Source organism: Schistocerca nitens, chromosome 10, assembly GCF_023898315.1.
Source record: "Schistocerca nitens isolate TAMUIC-IGC-003100 chromosome 10, iqSchNite1.1, whole genome shotgun sequence".
In the NCBI taxonomy this organism is placed as follows: domain Eukaryota; kingdom Metazoa; phylum Arthropoda; class Insecta; order Orthoptera; family Acrididae; genus Schistocerca; species Schistocerca nitens.
In genome coordinates this window covers 98,712,917-98,733,322 of record NC_064623.1, presented here as the reverse complement: position 1 = coordinate 98,733,322, position 20,406 = coordinate 98,712,917, and the positions used below count along the sequence as shown (strand labels likewise).

General features: G+C 40.7%; 1 protein-coding gene and 4 non-coding genes across 5 annotated transcripts in view; 3 read left to right on the top strand and 2 right to left on the bottom strand.

The window, feature by feature from the left end:
• LOC126210162 (WD repeat domain-containing protein 83) overlaps positions 1-20,406 on the bottom strand; it is a 49,309-nt gene that overhangs the window by 989 nt on the left and 27,914 nt on the right. The window contains exon 5 of the mRNA XM_049939314.1: positions 8,335-8,443. Within this exon, the coding sequence (XP_049795271.1) occupies positions 8,335-8,443 (109 nt within the window). The remainder of the gene's footprint in view (positions 1-8,334; positions 8,444-20,406) is intronic.
• Trnat-ugu (transfer RNA threonine (anticodon UGU)) lies at positions 13,660-13,734 on the bottom strand. Its single transcript has one exon. It is a non-coding gene; the product is annotated as a tRNA-Thr (tRNA).
• Trnat-ugu (transfer RNA threonine (anticodon UGU)) lies at positions 14,359-14,433 on the top strand. The gene has a single exon. It is a non-coding gene; the product is annotated as a tRNA-Thr (tRNA).
• Trnat-ugu (transfer RNA threonine (anticodon UGU)) lies at positions 14,799-14,873 on the top strand. Its single transcript has one exon. It is a non-coding gene; the product is annotated as a tRNA-Thr (tRNA).
• On the top strand, positions 15,239-15,313 carry Trnat-ugu (transfer RNA threonine (anticodon UGU)). The gene has a single exon. It is a non-coding gene; the product is annotated as a tRNA-Thr (tRNA).

Genomic DNA, 20,406 nt, shown 5'->3' with positions numbered 1-20,406 from the left:
GAGACTATCAGAGAAGCTATGGCATACCGGATACTGTGAGGTAGGTGGGTCCCATAAGAGACAGAGCAACACAAGAAAAATCGGGTCAATATGGCCCACTAGTTCCTAAACAACCTGAATCAGAAGGTGAGGATTTTCTGAGCTCTACTGTGACTGGAGATGATACATGGGTGGCTCATTACACATCTTAGATCAAAAGATAGTCATCACAATGGCATCCCACCAATTCCCCAGCTGCTAAAAAATTCTAAACGGCAATTTTGGATAAAAAAATTACGGCCTCAGTGTTTGGTCAAATTTTTGTTTCAGGGGGAGACCAACACCGCACAATGATGTTGTAGGAGAGACGCCCCCCCCCCCCCCCCCCGCCCTCCCCACGGGGAAAAAAAATTTCTCAAAAGGAGCATTCAAAACAAAATGAGGGAATGTTGACAAGAAGAGCGTACTTGTTGCGTGATAACGCCTGTTCTCACACAGCCTTAACCACCAAGGCGCTCTTGGGCTCATTTATTTGGTTGTGATGTTTTGAACACCCCCCCCCCCCCCCCCACACACACACACACACACACATCTTGCCAGACTTGGCATCCACAGATCCTCATCTTTTCACCATACTGAAAGCACACATAAGTGGAAACATAAAGAGGTTCCTATGGAGCTGGTGGGATAGCCTGTGCCACAGCTCACCGCACGCACTGAATGGGATGGCAATTATGTGGAAAAAAATAGTCAACCAGTTTATCAACAATACCCTGTAATTTTTTCAAATTTACATTTTTTTAAAAATATAAAAATCTAGTACATTTGCTTTCTGAACACGTCTCGTAAACAACTGCACAGACAGCACGGAGCTTCACAAATATGGCTTTTCCTTTTCTATTTATCTTTCTTCTTTTTTGTTTAGCAATAGTGGAAATTCCTGGATAGACAATATGTAAAATAAGGATAAAACAATGACTCACCTATAGTAGTATGATGTGTGGCACATACACACACACATAACAGTAAACTGTGTTCATTAGCTTTCAGGCTCTAGCTCTTTTTCTAGTGGAAAGTAGATACATTCACCCACACACACCCAAATACATATCACCCCAGCTGAGGCAGCCATACTGATACATCAACAAATTGAGCGACTTTATTCATAATGTGGTCACGAGCACATGATGTGGCAGCCACAGCAGTGTTGAAAGTCAAAAGTTAGCAAATACTGTTTTCCATTACATGTGCTGGTGTACCACACATCAGTCTGCTATAAGTGAGTGGCTGCCTTTCCTTTCTTTATTATTTTTTTTTCCTTTATTGTGGAATAATGTCACATGATCCATGAATGTGAAAATATAGTCAAAGACGAGATAATCAGACAAAATATTAGTCACTCTCTTTACCCTTTTGCTGCTGTAAACGTGTATATGCGTCCTGGTACAGAATACCCCAGAAGCTGTGGGACGATTATCATCTACATCTACATCTACATCCATACTCCGCAAGCCACCTGACGGTGTGTGGCGGAGGGTACCTTGAGTACCTCTATCAGTTCTCCCTTCTATTCCAGTCTCGTATTGTTCATGGAAAGAAGGATTGTCGGTATGCCTCTGTGTGGGCTCTAATCTCTCCGATTTTATCCTCATGGTCTCTTCGTGAGATATACGTAGGAAGGAGCAATATACTCCTCGGTGAAGGTATGTTCTTGGAACTTCAACAAAACCCCATACCGAGCTACTGAGCACCTCTCCTGCAGAGTCTTCCACTGGAGTTTATCTATCATCTCCGTAATGCTTTCGCGATTACTAAATGATCCTGTAACAAAGCGCGCTGCTCTCCGTTGGATCTTCTCTGTCTCTTCTATCAACCCTATCTGGTACAGATCCCAGACTGCTGAGCAGTACTCAAGCAGTGGGCGAACAAGCATACTGTAACCTACTTCCTTTGTTTTCGGATTGCATTTCCTTAGGATTCTTCCAATGAATCTCAGTCTGGCATCTGCTTTACCGACGATCAAGTTTATATGATCATTCCATTTTAAATCACTCCTAATGCGTACTCCCAGATAATTTATGGAATTAACTGCTTCCAGTTGCTGACCTGCTATATTTTACCTAATGATCACATAATTTGCAATGCAGAAGGACATAAATGGGTGTTTCACACGCAACTGTTGGCTGGATATAAAACCCAATAACCTGACAACAAAATGAGATATTGTTCTGCTCTCAATTTAAAAAAAAAAAAAAACATTCATTGCAATGTATGAGCTAAATCAACTATTCGCAAACTTTACACAATGTGTTTTTACCTCTGAAAACTCTGTAAAAATGTTGCATAATATTTTACTTGAGTTGATTAAGTGCAGTAACTATGGCATATAATGAAAAGAAATTCAATTCTTTATTGAGCAAAGATATCAAATTGAAAAAGGTGCAAAATTCAATCCCCTTAGTAGTTTTCTTAAAATCGGATGATAAGTATTTCATAGCAGCCAGCAAGTCCGCACGGACAGAACTAGGTGCGTCACGTGCAATCATCAGTCAGATGTAAACCCTAATAACTTGAAAATGAAATGAGATGCCATTCTGCTCTCAACTTTAAATGAAATTTTGGTATCTTATCTCCATTTTGTTCAATGCATTGTGAATGCTTAAATCATCCACATGCCACGTTTATGCAATATGTTTTTACCTCTGCAACTTTTTTAAAAAATACATTTAGTGGTTTACTTAATTTGATGCAGCACATTAGCTATGAGAAATAATGAAAAGAAATTTGGTGCTTTATGAAGCAAAGATATCACACTATAAGATGTGCAAAAATCAATTTTTTTACCTAATAATTTCTTTAAAATCAGATGATCAAGCACTCCAATGCAGTTGGAACACCATCTCTCGGCAGAGGTAGCAGCATTTGGCAAGCAGCCATAATAAAATCTGCCCCAAGTACAGAATGCAGAGAGCAGGTCTGTAGCAGTGAAGTAGTTAAAAACATATTCTGGTCACTTTGAAGTGCTGTAGATGGTGTACAACTGGTACGTGGCAGTCTAGTGACCCTCCAACAGTTGTATAAGTCATGGCAATGACGAGGTGTGTACGTGCCTGTCAGTTGTATGGAAACGGCACAGGAAGAGGGATTGACGTGGAGACGCGACGGAATGGCATCAAAGAGCTACTGTGTTCGGATGTGCCCATGACCACACTGCAAATGAAACTGCCTGATTTGTCGAAGTATCCATTCAAACTGTCTAACATGCCTAGTTTGTAAAAATGTCATAATGTATAGGATGACAAGTTCACCACAATTGACACTTGGCCACAGTGGCACTTAAAACTGTATTCAATGCACATAATAATAATACAGAAACTGGTGGCATGTAGAGTTGCACAAGGTGTCGAGTGCCTCGACAGTTCAATACGCTTCTAGTGAGCAGTGTGCAGAGCAGGTAGCTGAGGCCGGGGATGATTCTGTGATCCTTTGGTGTTGTTTCTCATAATGTGATTTTGGCCTTCTCATTCAGGTTACCATGGACATGAACCAGGAAGTTTATTTCAACAGTTTCAGTAACCCATTGTAGTCCTACGTGATTATGCTGTGGACACTCCACCCTTCCAAAAACGACTACAGCTGTGTTCATGGACCGCATACATTCGGTCCCAGTTTGTCGTGCACTCGGGTTTTTATCACTTCCACTAGCCTGCTAATCCTATAAAAAGGGTTTGGGAACAGCAGATTAACTCTTTTGCTGCTCTCTGCGTCCCGTGCTGAGCACTGTTTTGTTGTCACTGTACTGCTCACCAAAGTCTGCTACTTTGCCGAGAAATGGCATTCTGACTGCTATGGAATACTTCTCATCCAATTATACGAAAACTATTCGATGAAAAAATTTGATTTTTGCTCATCTTACAGTCTGATATCTTCGCTCAATAAAGGACTGAATTTCTTTTCATTGCATGAAATGAAGTAAACCTTTGCATGAAATTTTAATGACTCTCCTGAGGTAAAAACGCATTTTGTAAACTTGGTGTAGGGTCGATTTTAGCTCATGCATTGAGCAATACTGAGAGCAGAATGATATTCATTTTGTTCTCGAGTAATTGGTTTTTATATCTGCTGGGTGGTCACGCTCAACACCTCATTTCTGTCCCTGCACATCAGGAATCATTTGGTCATAACAATTGTCAATTTCATAAATGGCAAAACAAGGATTTGTGAAAATCGTAGCACACAACAAAGCAGATATATTGAATGATAAATACTCTATACTTTTTTATTCTCAAATATATGGAAGTAACTCGTCTGCAGTATTGAGGTTGGCGAAAAGGGACACCTGAACATGTCAATAGTGCTTAAGGGCCATGTTTAAACATGTCCTCAGCACCAGGGGAGCAACGCACCACGACAAGTTCACTGGTCCACTGCAATCAAAGGGTTAACCATAGCCATCAACATCTGCACAATTTTGATGCTCTGTGGGATCTAATCATCAATGAATGGCTTCAGCCAGATGTGGCATCCCTGCTTTGAAGTGTTATACGGTATTAGCATGCTGTCACTTGGCGCTGAATAATTTTTTTGTCTGTTATGCATAAGCAGGTCACAGCTCCAGTTCCCCAGATGCTGGTGATGGACCTCATCCAACTTTTTCTATCCCTGCACAGCTCTTGTTGATCCCATTTCATTTTTAGTATTGTAAACTCAGAAATAAAAGAACCTATCCTGGAATTTTCCTGAGAAAGGGAGTAGTTCTGAGAAAATTGATTTTGTAGTTTTATATTTTATAAAAGCATATAATTGCAATCACTATAGCTTGTCGTTTTGTAAGACCACTAAATACCTACTTTTTCCTCTGTACTTTATACATCTGCATTTCTGCTGCTGCTGTCTTCTATACCAGTTTCAGAATTGTTTCATGGGTCGCAGATGAAGTAGGAACAGACTTATACAAAGAATGTAATTCCTCAGGATTGCCTCACTTTTTGCACAACTATATCAGTCACTTCTTTTTCTTTCCAATTATTGAAGGAATCTTAGGATAGAGATCTTGTAAGTCAATATGTGTTGTATTTAAAGGATGTCCTTTCCCAAATGTATGTATTTCTTTACAATCCAGTGGATAATTGTAACTTTATAACCAAGTACAAGAACACTGCAGCTATATTTTGATTCCTGTTCTGACCCCCGCAGATGTCAGGAAGAATAAAAGATGTTTTACATCTGGTTGAATCTATTTAATATACTTTATGATGCAAGTGCCTATTTCTGAACTATCCTTCTTTCAGTTTGTCTCAGTCCAGGCATAGCAGAATGCATCATTTGTCTCAGAAAATTCATAGACAGTAAAACTGTATGTACAGATTTTGTGGCTATTATACATCTGACAAATTTCACTTGAAGGTATTTGCAAGACAGATTGTAAATCAAATGTGGAATACATAAGTGTCTTGTCTGCCTTACACTCTTGCTATATAGAATATTCAGTTATACAATAAACAGATTTCTGCCACATCTATTCAACTTCTTAGAGTGAGAATTGCACTCAACTGGTTTCTGTAGATGAAAGATGCTCGTCTTCTGTTACAGAATGTACCGTATAAGTAACCCAAAAATGACCAAATCCTCGCGTTATGGGTTTTTGCAGTAAGCTCATGATCATCATCAGCGCACACAATTTTTTTTGTAAAATCTCATCACCAGTTTTGCAAACCCTCATCACCCGTTTTGTAAAGGCCTCGTCACTACTGCTGTGAAGGCCAAGCTGACACTGTTGTTACAGTAGGCCAAGTTTGTGAGTTCATGAAACGGCTTCTGGTGCAGTACACTGCTAAGACAATTTCTCTCTGCCACTGTTATACAGCTGTGCCCCAGGGTCAAGTAACAGCATAGGAGAACGAAGGTTCTACAGCACTCCAACAAATTAGTAACAAAGTTACACAAATGAGTTAAAAAGTTTTACTTATCTTTGTGATTATGCAAATAATCATACATAAACTTCACAGTTCACAGCAAATGCAATTTACAAAAACTGTCTGTTCACTTTTAAGAGTTCACTATATGACGTTCCCTGTCTAAGTCAGCCTTGGACAATGATCTATAACCAAGTGGGCAAAAGGTGCTCTTCCATCTTCCGAGTAGGTTTCTGTCTCTTGTCGTCCGGTCATTGGGGCATTGTACTCGGCCGGCAATTGGCCGAGGCAAGTCGATATCTTCATCCTCAGCACCGGCTGTGGCACTTAAGCAAGTGGCGCATACCTATGGCACTGGCACCAGCTCACATCATTGTGTCTGTAGTGCTTTTGCACTGGCTGTGTCTTGTTTGGATGACGCAGTACATTGTTTTCAATTCAGGTCCCTATTTCTCCTGTATCTTTCTCATAAAAACACCCATCACAATGATGAACAGCTGTGGAGACAAGGCACTCCCCAGCTGGACTCCACATTTGGTCTTAAGATCAATACTACGAAGATTGAAGTATAAATTACACAAGACAGCATCAGAGTAAGCCTCCAGACATTACGGCCATCCATCTTTAGATTGATTTGGTGCAGTTCTCCAATACATTCTTTACCAACTATCCTCTCCATTCCAGCATACCTATGGCATCCTGGCATCATTGATGACTTGCCTTATATTCTTGTATCTCTTATATTCTCGTGTCTTGGCCTGCCACACTGATCTTACTTTCAACCATCCTGAGCCATGTGCATGTTACAATTGATTTCTGTTTCCAAGTGATGGGTCGGTCAGTGTTTCATGAGAGGGTGAGCAGTCACTTGCAGAGTTCATTTAACTGACGCGTGTGCTCCTTCAGAATCTGAATGTTTGTCTGCTGCTTCCAGACTAACTGGGGTCTCTCACCACGGACTGAGGACTGATTTATCATCTTGTTCGGTGCTGTGGAAACAGTGCGCATATGACATTTGAAGTATTATTGGTTCCCTCCACCCTGACAGCTACGGGCTTGCGTCTTTGGAGACAGCACATTTCTCGTTTTGGCTGCCTCTATTGTTGTGGCATTGGTGTCAGGGCTTACAAGCAGTTGGGATTGGCATATAAAGCGAATGGTGTGCATATGACAGTTGAAGAATTTTTGTTTTCCTCTGCCTTCCTGGTCACAGGTTTGCATCTTCGGAGTCAGCACATTTCTCACTTTGCTGCTGGCATTTACCTACAGCCACACACAGACATACCAAGAAAAGTTTAATACTTCTGCTACATGGAACTAAAGGGCCATTCGCATTCTTGAAATCTCTAGTTCATTCAGCAACATTCAGTCGGGGATCTCGTGTACAATGTTGCTTAGCTGTGGGCAGTGACAATAACAGTTGTCGTAGACCTCTAGCTGGATCAGCATTAAGTATTAATACTTTAATTCCAAGCTATTTTAAGCTTACTGCAAAAAGGCAAACAGAAATTGTATTTTAATGCTGATTATTTGGTGTAAGTCTTATGTCTATCAATCTATAAGCTTTTTCTTTCTTTCATTATGTGCTTTTGTGTAATAGCTCTTGTTTTAAAATTGGCGATTACTTCATATTATCTGTTCCACTTAAACTGCTACGGTAAGTTTTTAAATTCAAGATTACTACGCTGAGGTATGCAAATTTGTATGGTTTATTTCAAGTTGTAAGATCCTTGTAAGATCTTCTGGTGCATAATTTGCAGTTATGTCATTTTAATGTTTACACTGTGTATGTACATTAGATTTGAAAGGACTGAGCGATGTATGAGCTAGCTCAAGTTGGCAGCCTGATGTCAATGCACCATTTGTTTTTAGCTCTTTTGTAACTTATTTTTCTGAAACTTGTGAACTTGTTAATGTTGATTCTTTTACTCTTTATCATACCTGAAAGTCATAGGTAGAAGCTTGAAGTATTTGGTGAATGTTGACATATTCATGTTTGGAATTATTTATGATTTTATAGTGGCTGTTATAAAACCTTCTGTGACTTGTTTTTTGTCGATGTTAAAATGCTGTTGAAACAAATAAGCTGGTACAATATTTCCATAAGATTTGCCTCTATCTCTTTCTGGTTGCGCAGATGTCATAAGACAGTGTAAGTATGTCATCAATCCCATCCCACAAGTCAACAAAATGTAGAAATTTCTAACAGCAAAAAAAATACTCTCATTTCTAACATTCAGCTCTTTGCAAGATTCCCAAATTCCTTCATGATCCATAAACAGTTACTGAAAAGTTGTTACATGGGTATGAATCACCCATCAAGATAACTGATCATAACCATTTACCAAGTAGTAACTATTTCTCCATGAAAACAAAAAGTACCAATCACAGAACCTTACATTTTGTAATTAATTCGGTTTACTTGTGACGCAATACTTACTCTCCAAGAAGCTCCCCCGTGTCCCTGTCCAGCAACCTGACCGTAGAATCTGCGCCACTCACCACGACACACTGTCCGTCCCGTGTTTGACTGACACACGTCACCGGCTCTGTAGCAACAAGAGCACTTGATTCAGTCACAAGAAGCTTTCAAACTCGACACTAGCACATATGCACCAGTAGCAGTTCTCCAGGGAACAAAAAAAAAGTCAGTACAAAATTCACAGAAAGCTGATACAGCCATTTGAAAAGCACAAAAAGAAGACCATCAAAATAAAATAAAAACACAAAAATGATTTTCAACAGCATGTACAATAAATGTCATTATAATGCCCCTTGGTTCTTTTTCTTACTTGCTCTTATCTTTTTTCTTTAAATATTTTTTAACCCTTAGTGAGATTGGGAATTCTAAAACTTCTATACCAAGACAGAGGTTGATAAGATTATCTGTGGACAAATTTAGTAATATAAATTAACTAATTTCACGTTACATCAATCAGGTTATATTTTATTGTTTGATCATCTTAAAGTCATTTATTTTGTGTGTCTCCTCTTACAATTAAATGAATCTTTCTCTCAATATTATAATGGTGTCTGTGATCTGGTTCTTGGTCTGATGAATGCTAATGGTGGTCAAGAAGTGAAATTTGTGTTTGTCGTCTACTTCTCCATAAGGAAGAAGACAAATGAATTAAGAATATAGACAAAGATATTATCTTGCATATAATTTATGGTTTGCTAAATGTTTACTCTGGAATGTTCATTTTAATGTAACTATTAAATACATTGCCTGCCGAAAGATGAAGCCCCCACAAGAGAAGTCTGGACATCAGTATAACTTGTACACACACACACAAACACACACACACACACACACACACACACACACACACACACAATTGGTGGGTATGCAGATGATTCTATGTGACAGGCAGAACAGCCATCAGAGTGCATTAATGCTGTTTGTATTTAGTGTTTTTACCAGGGTTGGTAAGGTATCTAAGCATATGATGCTGAGTGATCTTGAGTGAGACAGTACTACCAGCACCTGACAGTTTTAAAAGGAGCCTCATTTTGGGCCTCACATTTGTCCGTGCAATATCCAGATTTGTGGGCATTCCGGATATGACAGTGGCTCAATGCCAGGCTGCACTGGAATGTGAGGGCGGTGAGAGTTGTTGTCAAAGTTCCTGTCAAACACATCTGACTACCACAAAGGAGGAATGCTGTATTGTGCTCAAAGCACATGGTAACCCCGTCACATTTGCTCCTGTTGTCCAAGAACTAGTAGGGGACTCCCTGCAGCACTCTGTGTCATCCGACATCACTGATCGGAGACTAGCAGCAGCTGGACAGGGAAATTACTGTCCCATGTGTAGGTTGCCATAAACACCACAAAACAAATGTCTGCATTTGGAGGGGTGCTCTAAACGATAACCGTGTACTAGGGCTGTTGATAAAATATTGATGTATCAATATTTTTACAAAAAAAATAAAATAAAATAAAAAATATCAATTTTTATCAGCAATATCCCCCCCGGATATATCAATATCAAAACGGCAATATCCAGTGCCGATGTTTTTATTTTACATTATATTTTTTTGCAATGTTTGGAAAATATTTGAAGTTGTTCTTTTGAAATGGTTGTTGTTGTTGTGATCTTCAGTCCAGATACTGGTTTCATGCAGCTTTCCATGCTACTCTATCCTGTGCAAACTTCTTCATCTCCCAGTACCTACTGCAACCTACATCCTACTGGATCTGTTTAGTGTATTTATCTCTTGGTCTCCCTCTACGATTTTTACCCTCCACACTGCCCTCCAATACTAAATTAGTGATCCCTTGATGCCTCAGAATATGCCCTACCAACTTATCCCTTCTTCTAGTCACGTTGTGCCACAAAGTTCTCTTCTCCCCAATTCTATTCAATACCTCCTCATTAGTTATGTGATCCACCCACCTAATCTTCAGCATTCTTCTGTAGCACCACATTTCAAAAGCTTCTATTCTCTTCTTGTCTAAACTATTTATTGTCCAAGTTTCACTTCCATACATGGCTAAACTCCACAAAAATACTTTCAGAAACGACTTCCTGACACTTAAATCTCTACTCGATGTTAACAAATTTCTCTTCTTCTGAAACGCTTTCCTTGCCATTGCCAGTCTACATTTTATATCCTCTCTACTTCGACCATCATCAGTTATTTTGCTCCCCAAATAGCAAAACTCCTTTACTACTTTAAGCGTCGCATTTCCTAATCTAATTACTGGAGCTTTTGTTGGTGTTCATCTTATATCCTCCTTTCAAGACACTGTCCATCCCGTTCAACTGCTCTTCCACGTCCTTTGCTGTCTGTGACAGAATTACAATGTCATCGGCGAACCTCAAAGATTTTATTTCTTCTCCATGAATTTTAATACCTACTCCGAATTTTTCTTTTGTTTCCTTTACTGCTTGCTCAATATACAGATTGAATAACATCGGGGATAGGCAAGAACCCTGTCCCACTCCCTTCCCAACAACTGCTTCCTTTTCATGCCCCTCGACTCTTTATAACTGCCATCTGGTTTCTGTACAAACTGTAAATAGCCTTTCGCTCCCTGTATTTTACCCCTGCCACCTTCAGAATTTGAAAGGGAGTATTCCAGTCAACATTGTCAAAAGCTTTCTCTAAGTCTACAACTGCTAGAAACATCAGTTTGCCTTTCCTAAATCTATTTTCTAAGATAAGTCGTAGGGTCAGTATTGTCTCATGTGTTCCAATATTTCTACGGAATCCAAACTGATCTTCCCCGAGGTCGGCTTCTACCAGTTTTTCCATTCATCTGTAAAGAATTCATGTTAGTATTTTGCAGCTGTGGCTTATTAAACTATTAGTTCGGTAATTTTCACATCTGTCAACACCTGCTTGCTTTGGGATTGGAATTATTATATTCTTCTTGAAATCTGCGGGTATTTCGCCTGTCTCATACATCTTGCTCACTAGATGGTAGATTTGTTAGGTCTAGCTCTCCCAAGGCTGTCAGTAGTTCTAATGGAATGTTGTCTACTCCCGGGGCCCTGTTTCGACTTATGTCTTTCAGTGCTCTGTCAAACTCTTCATAGAGTATCATATCTCCTACTTCATCTATATTATCTTCCATTTCTATAATATTGTCCTCAAGAACATCACCCTTGTATATAACCTCTATATACTCCTTCCACCTTTCTGCTTTCCCTTATTTGCTTAGAATTGGGTTTCCATCTGAGCTCTTGATATTCATGCAAGTGGTTCTCTTTTCTCCAAAGGTCTCTCTAATTTTCCTGTAGGCAGTATCTGTCTTACCCCTGGTGATAAGTGCCTCTACATTCTTACATCTGTCCTCTAGCCATCCCTGCTTAGCCTTTTTGCACTTCCTGTCGATCTCATTTTTGAGACATTTGTATTCCTTTTTGCCTGCTTCATTCACTGCATTTTTATATTTTCTCCTTTCATAAATTAAATTCAATATCTCTTCTGTTGCCCAAGGATTTCTATTCACCCTCATCTTTTTACCTACTTGATCCTCTCCTACCTTCACTATTTCGTCTCTCAAAGCTACGCATTCTTATTCTACTGTATTTCTTTCCCCCATTCTTGTCTATCGTTCCCTAATGCTCCCCCTGAAGCTCTCTACAACCGCTGGTTCTTTCAGTTTATCCAGGTCCCATCTTCTCAAATTCCCACCTTTTTGCAGTTTTAATCTACAGTTGATAACCAATAGATTGTGGTCAGAGTCCACATTTGCGCCTGGAAATGTCTTACAATTTAAAACCTGGTTCCTAAATCTCTGTCTTACTATTATATAATCTACCTGAGACCTTCCAGTATCTTCAGGCTTCTTCCATGTATACAACCTTCTTTTATGATTCTTGAACCAAGTGTTAGCTATGATTAAGTTATGTTCTGTGTAAAATTCTACCAGGTGGCTTCCTCTTTCATTCCTTACTCCCATTCCATATTCACGTATCACGTTTCCTACTCTTCCTTTTCCTACTATCGAGTTCCAGTCACCAATGACTATTAAATTTTCGTCTTCCTTCACTATCTGAATAATTTCTTTTATCTCATCATACATTTCATCAATCTCTTCGTCATCTGTGGAGCTAGTTGACATACAAACTTGTACTACTGTGATAGGCTTGGGCTTCGTATCTATCTTGGCCACAATAACGCATTCACTATGCTGTTTGTAGTAGCTTACCCGGATTCCTATTTTCTTATTCATTATTAAACCTACTCCTGCATTACCCCCATTTGATTTTGTACTTATACCCTGTAGCCACCTTACTAGAAGTCTTGTTCCTCCTGCCACCGAACTTCACTAATTCCCACTATATCTAACTTTAACCTATCCATTTCCCTATTTAAATTTTCTAACCTACCTGCCCGATTAAGGGATCTGAAATTCCACGCTCCGATCCATAGAACGCCAGTTTTCTTTCTCCTGGTAACGATGTCCTCCTGAGTAGTCCCCGCCCGGAGATCCAAATGGGGGACTATTTTACCTCCGGAATATTTTACCCAAGAGGACGCCATCATCATTTAATCATACAGTAAAGCTGTGTGCCTTCGGGAAAAATGACAGCTGTAGTTTCCCCTTGCTTTCAGCCATTCGCAGTACCAGCACAGCAAGGCCTTTTTGGTTAGTGTCACAAGGCCAGATCAGTCAATCATCCAGACTGTTGCCCCTGCAACTACTGAAAAGGCTGCTGCCCCTCTTCAGGAACCATACGTTTGTCTGGAATCTCAACAGATACTCCTCCGTTGTGGTTGCACCTACAGTACGGCTATCTGTTGCTGAGGCAGGCAAGCCTCCCCACCAACAGCAAGGTCCATGGTTCATGGGGGGGTTGAATTTGTAGTAGGACATAATTTTACTTTCACCATGTGAAGGGGTCTTTTTACTTTTTGAGCTTTCATCATATCCAATTTTTCTCTTTGACTGTCTGATGCAAATTAAGTGGCACAAAAGAAGGACACAGATTGCACTGGGGGACGGTGGTGTGAATGGAATAACACGATTTCCGTTGTGAAGAAACAGTACACCAGATGCACTAAATAAATTAATGCAGCTACTGTGCTGTTTCTTCGGGTCGACATTCTTCAAAAGCAGTTGTTGAAAATGATAAAATGATGAACAAAAACCTAAATGATAAGTATATACGACGGTAGTAACTGTTCCCGAAAGAACAATTACTGTGGATGACCATGCAGCTTTGCTAGAAATGAAATGATAATTAAATAGACACCCTCGCTGCATACAGGCGTTGATGTACTTCATTGGGGACATGTTGAAAATGTGTGCCCCGACCGGGACTCGAACCCGGGATCTCCTGCTTACATGGCAGACGCTCTATCCATCTGAGCCACCGTGGGCACAGAAGATAGTGCGTCTGCAGGGACTTATCCCTTGCACGCTCCCCGTGAGATCCACATTCCCAACATGTCCACACCACTACATTCGTTGTGCGCCTAATAGATGTTTGCCCATCATACTCATTACTCGTGGCAGATTAATCTACCAAGTCCCGTACGAGTTCGGGCATAGCGTGTGCGTTCGCACAAGAAGGTCAATGGCCGGGAAGCCATATTTTAACTATATACGACGGTAGTAACTGTTCCCGAAAGAACAATTACTGTGGATGACCATGCAGCTTTGCTAGAAATGAAATGATAATTAAATAGACACCCTCGCTGCATACAGGCGTTGATGTACTTCATTGGGGACATGGTCATCCACAGTAATTGTTCTTTCGGGAACAGTTACTACCGTCGTATATAGTTAAAATATGGCTTCCCGGCCATTGACCTTCTTGTGCGAACGCACACGCTATGCCCGAACTCGTACGGGACTTGGTAGATTAATCTGCCACGAGTAATGAGTATGATGGGCAAACATCTATTAGGCGCACAACGAATGTAGTGGTGTGGACATGTTGGGAATGTGGATCTCACGGGGAGCGTGCAAGGGATAAGTCCCTGCAGACGCACTATCCTCTGTGCCCACGGTGGCTCAGATGGATAGAGCGTCTGCCATGTAAGCAGGAGATCCCGGGTTCGAGTCCCGGTCGGGGCACACATTTTCAACATGTCCCCAATGAAGTACATCAACGCCTGTATGCAGCGAGGGTGTCTATTTAATTATCATTTCATTTCTAGCAAAGCTGCATGGTCATCCACAGTAATTGTTCTTTCGGGAACAGTTACTACCGTCGTATATAGTTAAAATATGGCTTCCCGGCCATTGACCTTCTTGTGCGAACGCACACGCTATGCCCGAACTCGTACGGGACTTGGTAGATTAATCTGCCACGAGTAATGAGTATGATGGGCAAACATCTATTAGGCGCACAACGAATGTAGTGGTGTGGACATGTTGGGAATGTGGATCTCACGGAGAGCGTGCAAGGGATAAGTCCCTGCAGACGCACTATCCTCTGTGCCCACGGTGGCTCAGATGGATAGAGCGTCTGCCATGTAAGCAGGAGATCCCGGGTTCGAGTCCCGGTCGGGGCACACATTTTCAACATGTCCCCAATGAAGTACATCAACGCCTGTATGCAGCGAGGGTGTCTATTTAATTATCATTTCATTTCTAGCAAAGCTGCATGGTCATCCACAGTAATTGTTCTTTCGGGAACAGTTACTACCGTCGTATATAGTTAAAATATGGCTTCCCGGCCATTGACCTTCTTGTGCGAACGCACACGCTATGCCCGAACTCGTACGGGACTTGGTAGATTAATCTGCCACGAGTAATGAGTATGATGGGCAAACATCTATTAGGCGCACAACGAATGTAGTGGTGTGGACATGTTGGGAATGTGGATCTCACGGGGAGCGTGCAAGGGATAAGTCCCTGCAGACGCACTATCCTCTGTGCCCACGGTGGCTCAGATGGATAGAGCGTCTGCCATGTAAGCAGGAGATCCCGGGTTCGAGTCCCGGTCGGGGCACACATTTTCAACATGTCCCCAATGAAGTACATCAACGCCTGTATGCAGCGAGGGTGTCTATTTAATTATCACTAAATGATAAGGTTGGACGTTGCGGTGGATGGAGACGTCTGAGGGGAAATGTTGTTGTGCTCAGTGCTACCGACAGAAACTGCAACATTTAGCTCCACCGTGCAATTTTGACACTACAACTGCTAGGCCGCTGGTGTTTGCAGAAATGGAAAAACAGGGAAGTCAACTTGAAGGGTTCCACACAAATCTGGTACGAGACAAAACCGAACGATGGATCTGTCAGACACCTTTTATTGTGCCACTTACATGCAGTTACCATTATTAGCAAAGTGGTTATCGCTAAGTGTGAAGGTGAATCATTTTCCTTTCAATTCTTGCTCTAATGAGGATAGGTGGGCTGTTTGCTTGTTTATTTACAGAACATCTAATAATAAATCAATATTTAAATATCAAGCTCTAAAACTGGCACTATACTTCCAACGTGCAGCCGATATTTTTACAGGCAGGTACGTCAATATTTTTTCTGCCGATATATCAATACGTTTTTTCAATATATCAAGAGCCAATAATTACGTTTTCTTAAATATCAGTATATCGGATTCCCAATATATATTTCTGTGCCGTGCCGGATGACTGTCGCTGTGGATTACGGCAGCGATCTGGGCAGAGGTCCCATTTTTTATAATTTCTTAGAGAGTCACAGCTGTGCTACTCCCGGCATCACGGCATGGGGAGCCACCAGGTAGCAATCGCAGGAACTCTGGCACTACAGCAGTACATCACTGGCAACCTGCATCCTCGCGAAACAGTATTGTGGTGTCATTTTTCAACATGACAATGCTCATCCACACATGGCACATATCTTCGTGAACTGTCTGTGTAATCTTGAGGTAATCATGTGGCCAGTAAGACTGCCAGATCTGTTATCGATAAAACGTTTGGGACAGCTCAGACGTTAACTCCGTCCCACTGCCATTATCCAGGATATTGAGGATCAGTTACAATAGCTGTGGGACAGCTTGCCTAAAGAGAGGATGCAATGGATTTGTAACAGCCATCCCAACTGAATCAGTGCACACATCCAGAGTAGAGGGGGGTGCAACACAAATGAAAAATGCTTATGGAGTACCGGCAGGGATTTTCCTGGTAGAGATCTTTTTACTTGAAGCCACTTCGGTGACTTGCGCATTGATGACACACACACACACACACACACACATACACACACACACACACACACACACACACACACACACACACAGTCCCCAAGAGGAAAAACTGTCCTGAGATATCTTCCAGACTCTTTAAGTTACTCATTGTGGTAGAAGATGAGCTTCTTCACAAAGAACTTAGAAATAACTTCTTTATGTAAATGAATAAAATAATCTCTTCATAGGAAGAAAAACAAATAAATCTGCTCTTGGGAAACTATGAAATTTCATTATGGGAAGAAAAGACTATGTCAAATTAGTCTGGAAGAGAAATGGAACAAGAACTCATCTAAAAGAACCAAAGGCCACTCCCCTTAAAGACAAAATCGAAATATATTGTGAAGAAAACGCACCGCCAAGACTCTTTATGGGTGATGGTGCAAATTTTTCTTGAGAGATAACAATAAGCCTTTCCTCGAAGAGGAAGGAAAAGCCCCCTAGTATAAGAACATCAGTCTACTTTACTGAGAGAGATTTGCAAATAATTGCAGATAAATTCTTTATATTTCTGTTGTAACAGCTTTGCAGTCGGACAGACATACCAGTCTGGTCGTAATATATGAGTATTTTCTAGAAGTTTGTTTAAGCAACTGCCAGACAGCTAGATGTGCATGTGCAGAGCTGAAATCGCGTATAAGCAGCACCTCTGTCCGCTTCTGGCTAGTTGGAGTGTGGCTGTTTGGTGTATAAGCAGTGAGAGCAAGCAGCCAGAATCTACCTAAAAAAAAATCTTTCTGGTGCTGCCAAGGTGCCACATTTGCACATGCGCATAGGTGTCTGAGTTAGAAGGAGGGGCGGAAACATTTCATGTGACTCGTGTTTTGTTCGTGGCGCGTTATCAGTCCTCCGTTTGGCTATTTCACATTTACACTACACTGTTAATAGTAAGGTAAGAAAATCAGATGTTTACCCACCACTATGCGCAGCATTCTAACCAGAAATGGGACGAGAAGCGTTTAAGCAGTGCAATGACCAAACAAGGATTTCTACATCATCACAGCTGCGCATGCGCACTAAAGCCTTTATTTAGTGCTTGAAAGTAGCAGTCTGGCAGCTGCTTAAACAAACCTAAGTAGTATTGCTGAAGGTGCCGTGTGGTAAATATGGGGCAATCTTTTGTGAATCAACGACAATATCTTCCTTTGATCGATGCACATGAAACAGTGTTCCAGGACGTATTATAAGCACACTTAATACCTACTTTAGTGCAGTACAGGTCCAGTGCCACTCCAATTCAAAACAGTTTCTCTTGCGTCACCATGATAAATGGGCTCATACTCCCACATCCTTTGTAAATTTGAGTCGATATTGTTATAACTGAAATAACATCACACACAGCTTCTCAAGCTGTGAAATTCCATTTTGTTTGCTCTTCCCCTTTGGGGCACTTTACTTTTTTTGTTGAACACTGTATAATCGAATAAACTTCTACCAACCATGGAAGTGAAAAAGGACAGATATACTACTACTTACTACACTGCAAAATTCTATACTACTGTAAGGAACTCCTGCAAAATAAAAGACTGTGCCGCAAGGAAGATTAGGGTTTAACTTGCTGTCAATGACACTGTCATTAGAAACAGAGCAGAAGCTCTGAGCAGGGAAGGAAATCCACTGAACCATCTCTCTCAGAGTGTGGTTTGAGACAGTGTTTCAACTCAGATATTAAAATCTCATGTTAATCACTCAAATTTTTCAGTTCTGCTGGAAGCCTATTGAAAATGATACTTACAAAATAGTGTGCACCCCTCTGTACAATGGTTCTTAAAGTAGTACAAATTGTTTTCCCATCTTGCATTCACTGACTGAATGAGACAGCTCACTGTGAGCGACTCCATAATATTCATATAAAATTCCATGAGGGGTATAAGTGCAGGGACTGCAGAGTTACAATCCTGAGATGCTTTGTAAGAAATCCTATCCTCGTGCTGTCTGTTCTAACTAAAATGGTCACCTGCTTTACAGCTTCTAGTCGCAACCATGACCCAGGCATCAGCTTCGTATTTTACTAGAATGCATAATTATCCTCAGCCTCTCGTTTAATCACTGTGATTAAGATCAAGCTACTAAAGGGTCCTTCAAAAGGTGTACCAATTTTGATAGATCAAATTCTGAACTTTACTTATTTATTTTTTCAAAAGATGTTAACAAAATACATAAAATGTTCATTACACATTCAAACTGCAGATACAGAAAATGATGTTTGTCATATGACTTCCTCCTCCGCAGTGACATACAAGACATCTGTCCACGACATTCACTTTGAGTGCCTGCCAAGACTCCACTTGCATTTTGCCAACATCATGTCAAATTTTCTCTTTTAACTTGGGGATGTTTGGGGTTTACTGACACACACCAATCATTTAAGATAATCTCATATAAAATTTTGCACATATGACAAGTGGCAGCAAGTTATTGAAACCACAGTCATTGAACATGTATTCCACTGGAATGAATCCACAAACAGTTATCATCAAACAGTATTGGTTTCCAGTAACTGCCACAGCTTGTCCTGCCACATCTTCAAAAAGTAAAGGCTGATGATACCACCCACCTGAAAGCCACACCAAACTGTCACTCAGTGTGTATGCATTTCCTTCTCTTCAACCAAGCAATGATTTACTGTCCCAGATAAAGCAGTTCTATTTATTTACAAATCCATTTAAGTGGAAGCTCACGCCAGACAGTAACATGGCCGTTGTGTAGTGGTTTTTCTTGAAGGATTCTGTCCATTCCAATACCAGAAACATTGCTGATGAATGAATCCCAATAAATAGAAATTGCCGAATCACCACAAAGGACCACGGCATCTTCAGGCACATTTACTAGGATGTTTGCACATGACCTCACATGATTGTCATAATCATGCTCAAACAATTGTTGAACAACAACCATCTTGTTTGGATGAAATCGCAACTCCTGTTGCAAAATTTGATGCACACTTCAGCCAGATAACTGACGAGCTCTAGTGCCTTTTCGAGCATATCTCTCAGGAAACTGCTGAAATAAACACCATACTGCATTAATATTTTCTAGAGTTTGAATGCTGCATAGCCTTCCTCCCTTTTTGGGGTTCCATACCACAACCAGTAAAAAAGGATCACTTATAGGATCAAATTACAATGAAATGAACACCCTTAGCTGCTTACAGGCATTGACATACGTAAACGGGGACAGATGAAAATGTGTGTCCTGACCGGGACTCGAACCTGGGATCTCCTGCTTACATGGCAGACGCTCTATCCATATGAGCTCAGATGGATAGAGCGTCTGCCATGTAAGCAGGAGATCCCAGGTTTGAGTCCCGGTCGGGGCACACATTTTCATCTGTCCCCGTTGACGTATGTCAACACCTGTAAGCAGCTAAGGGTGCTCATTTCATTGTAATTTCATTCTAACAAGCTGCATGGTCACCGATGGTATCTGTTCTTTCGGACATGCCTGAAAGAACATATACCATCTAAGTATATACTTATAGGATCACTTTATTGTCCATCTTTCTGTCTGCCCGTCTGTCTGATTGTTCAGAACCTCTTTTCTGAGGAACAAATAGAGGTATTAAGTTAAAATTTATATCACATATTAAGGTCTACAGTCCCTTTGAGATGTAAAAAAGTGAAGCTTATAAGTCAACGCAGTCAAAACATTCTGTCATTTATGTCCTATATCTCAATATTCACAAACTTGCTCATCCAAATCTACAGGGCACTTCCCATTGACCTACAATTATGATATCAGCCAAGAAGCAAGGTTTCACATTACAACCAAATGAAAAAAATCTGGAAACTATTAATTTGTAAGTATATCATATGAAGAAAAAGAATTTTTGTTACTTTCTATCACACTCTATGGCTGTCTGTCCAATTGTTG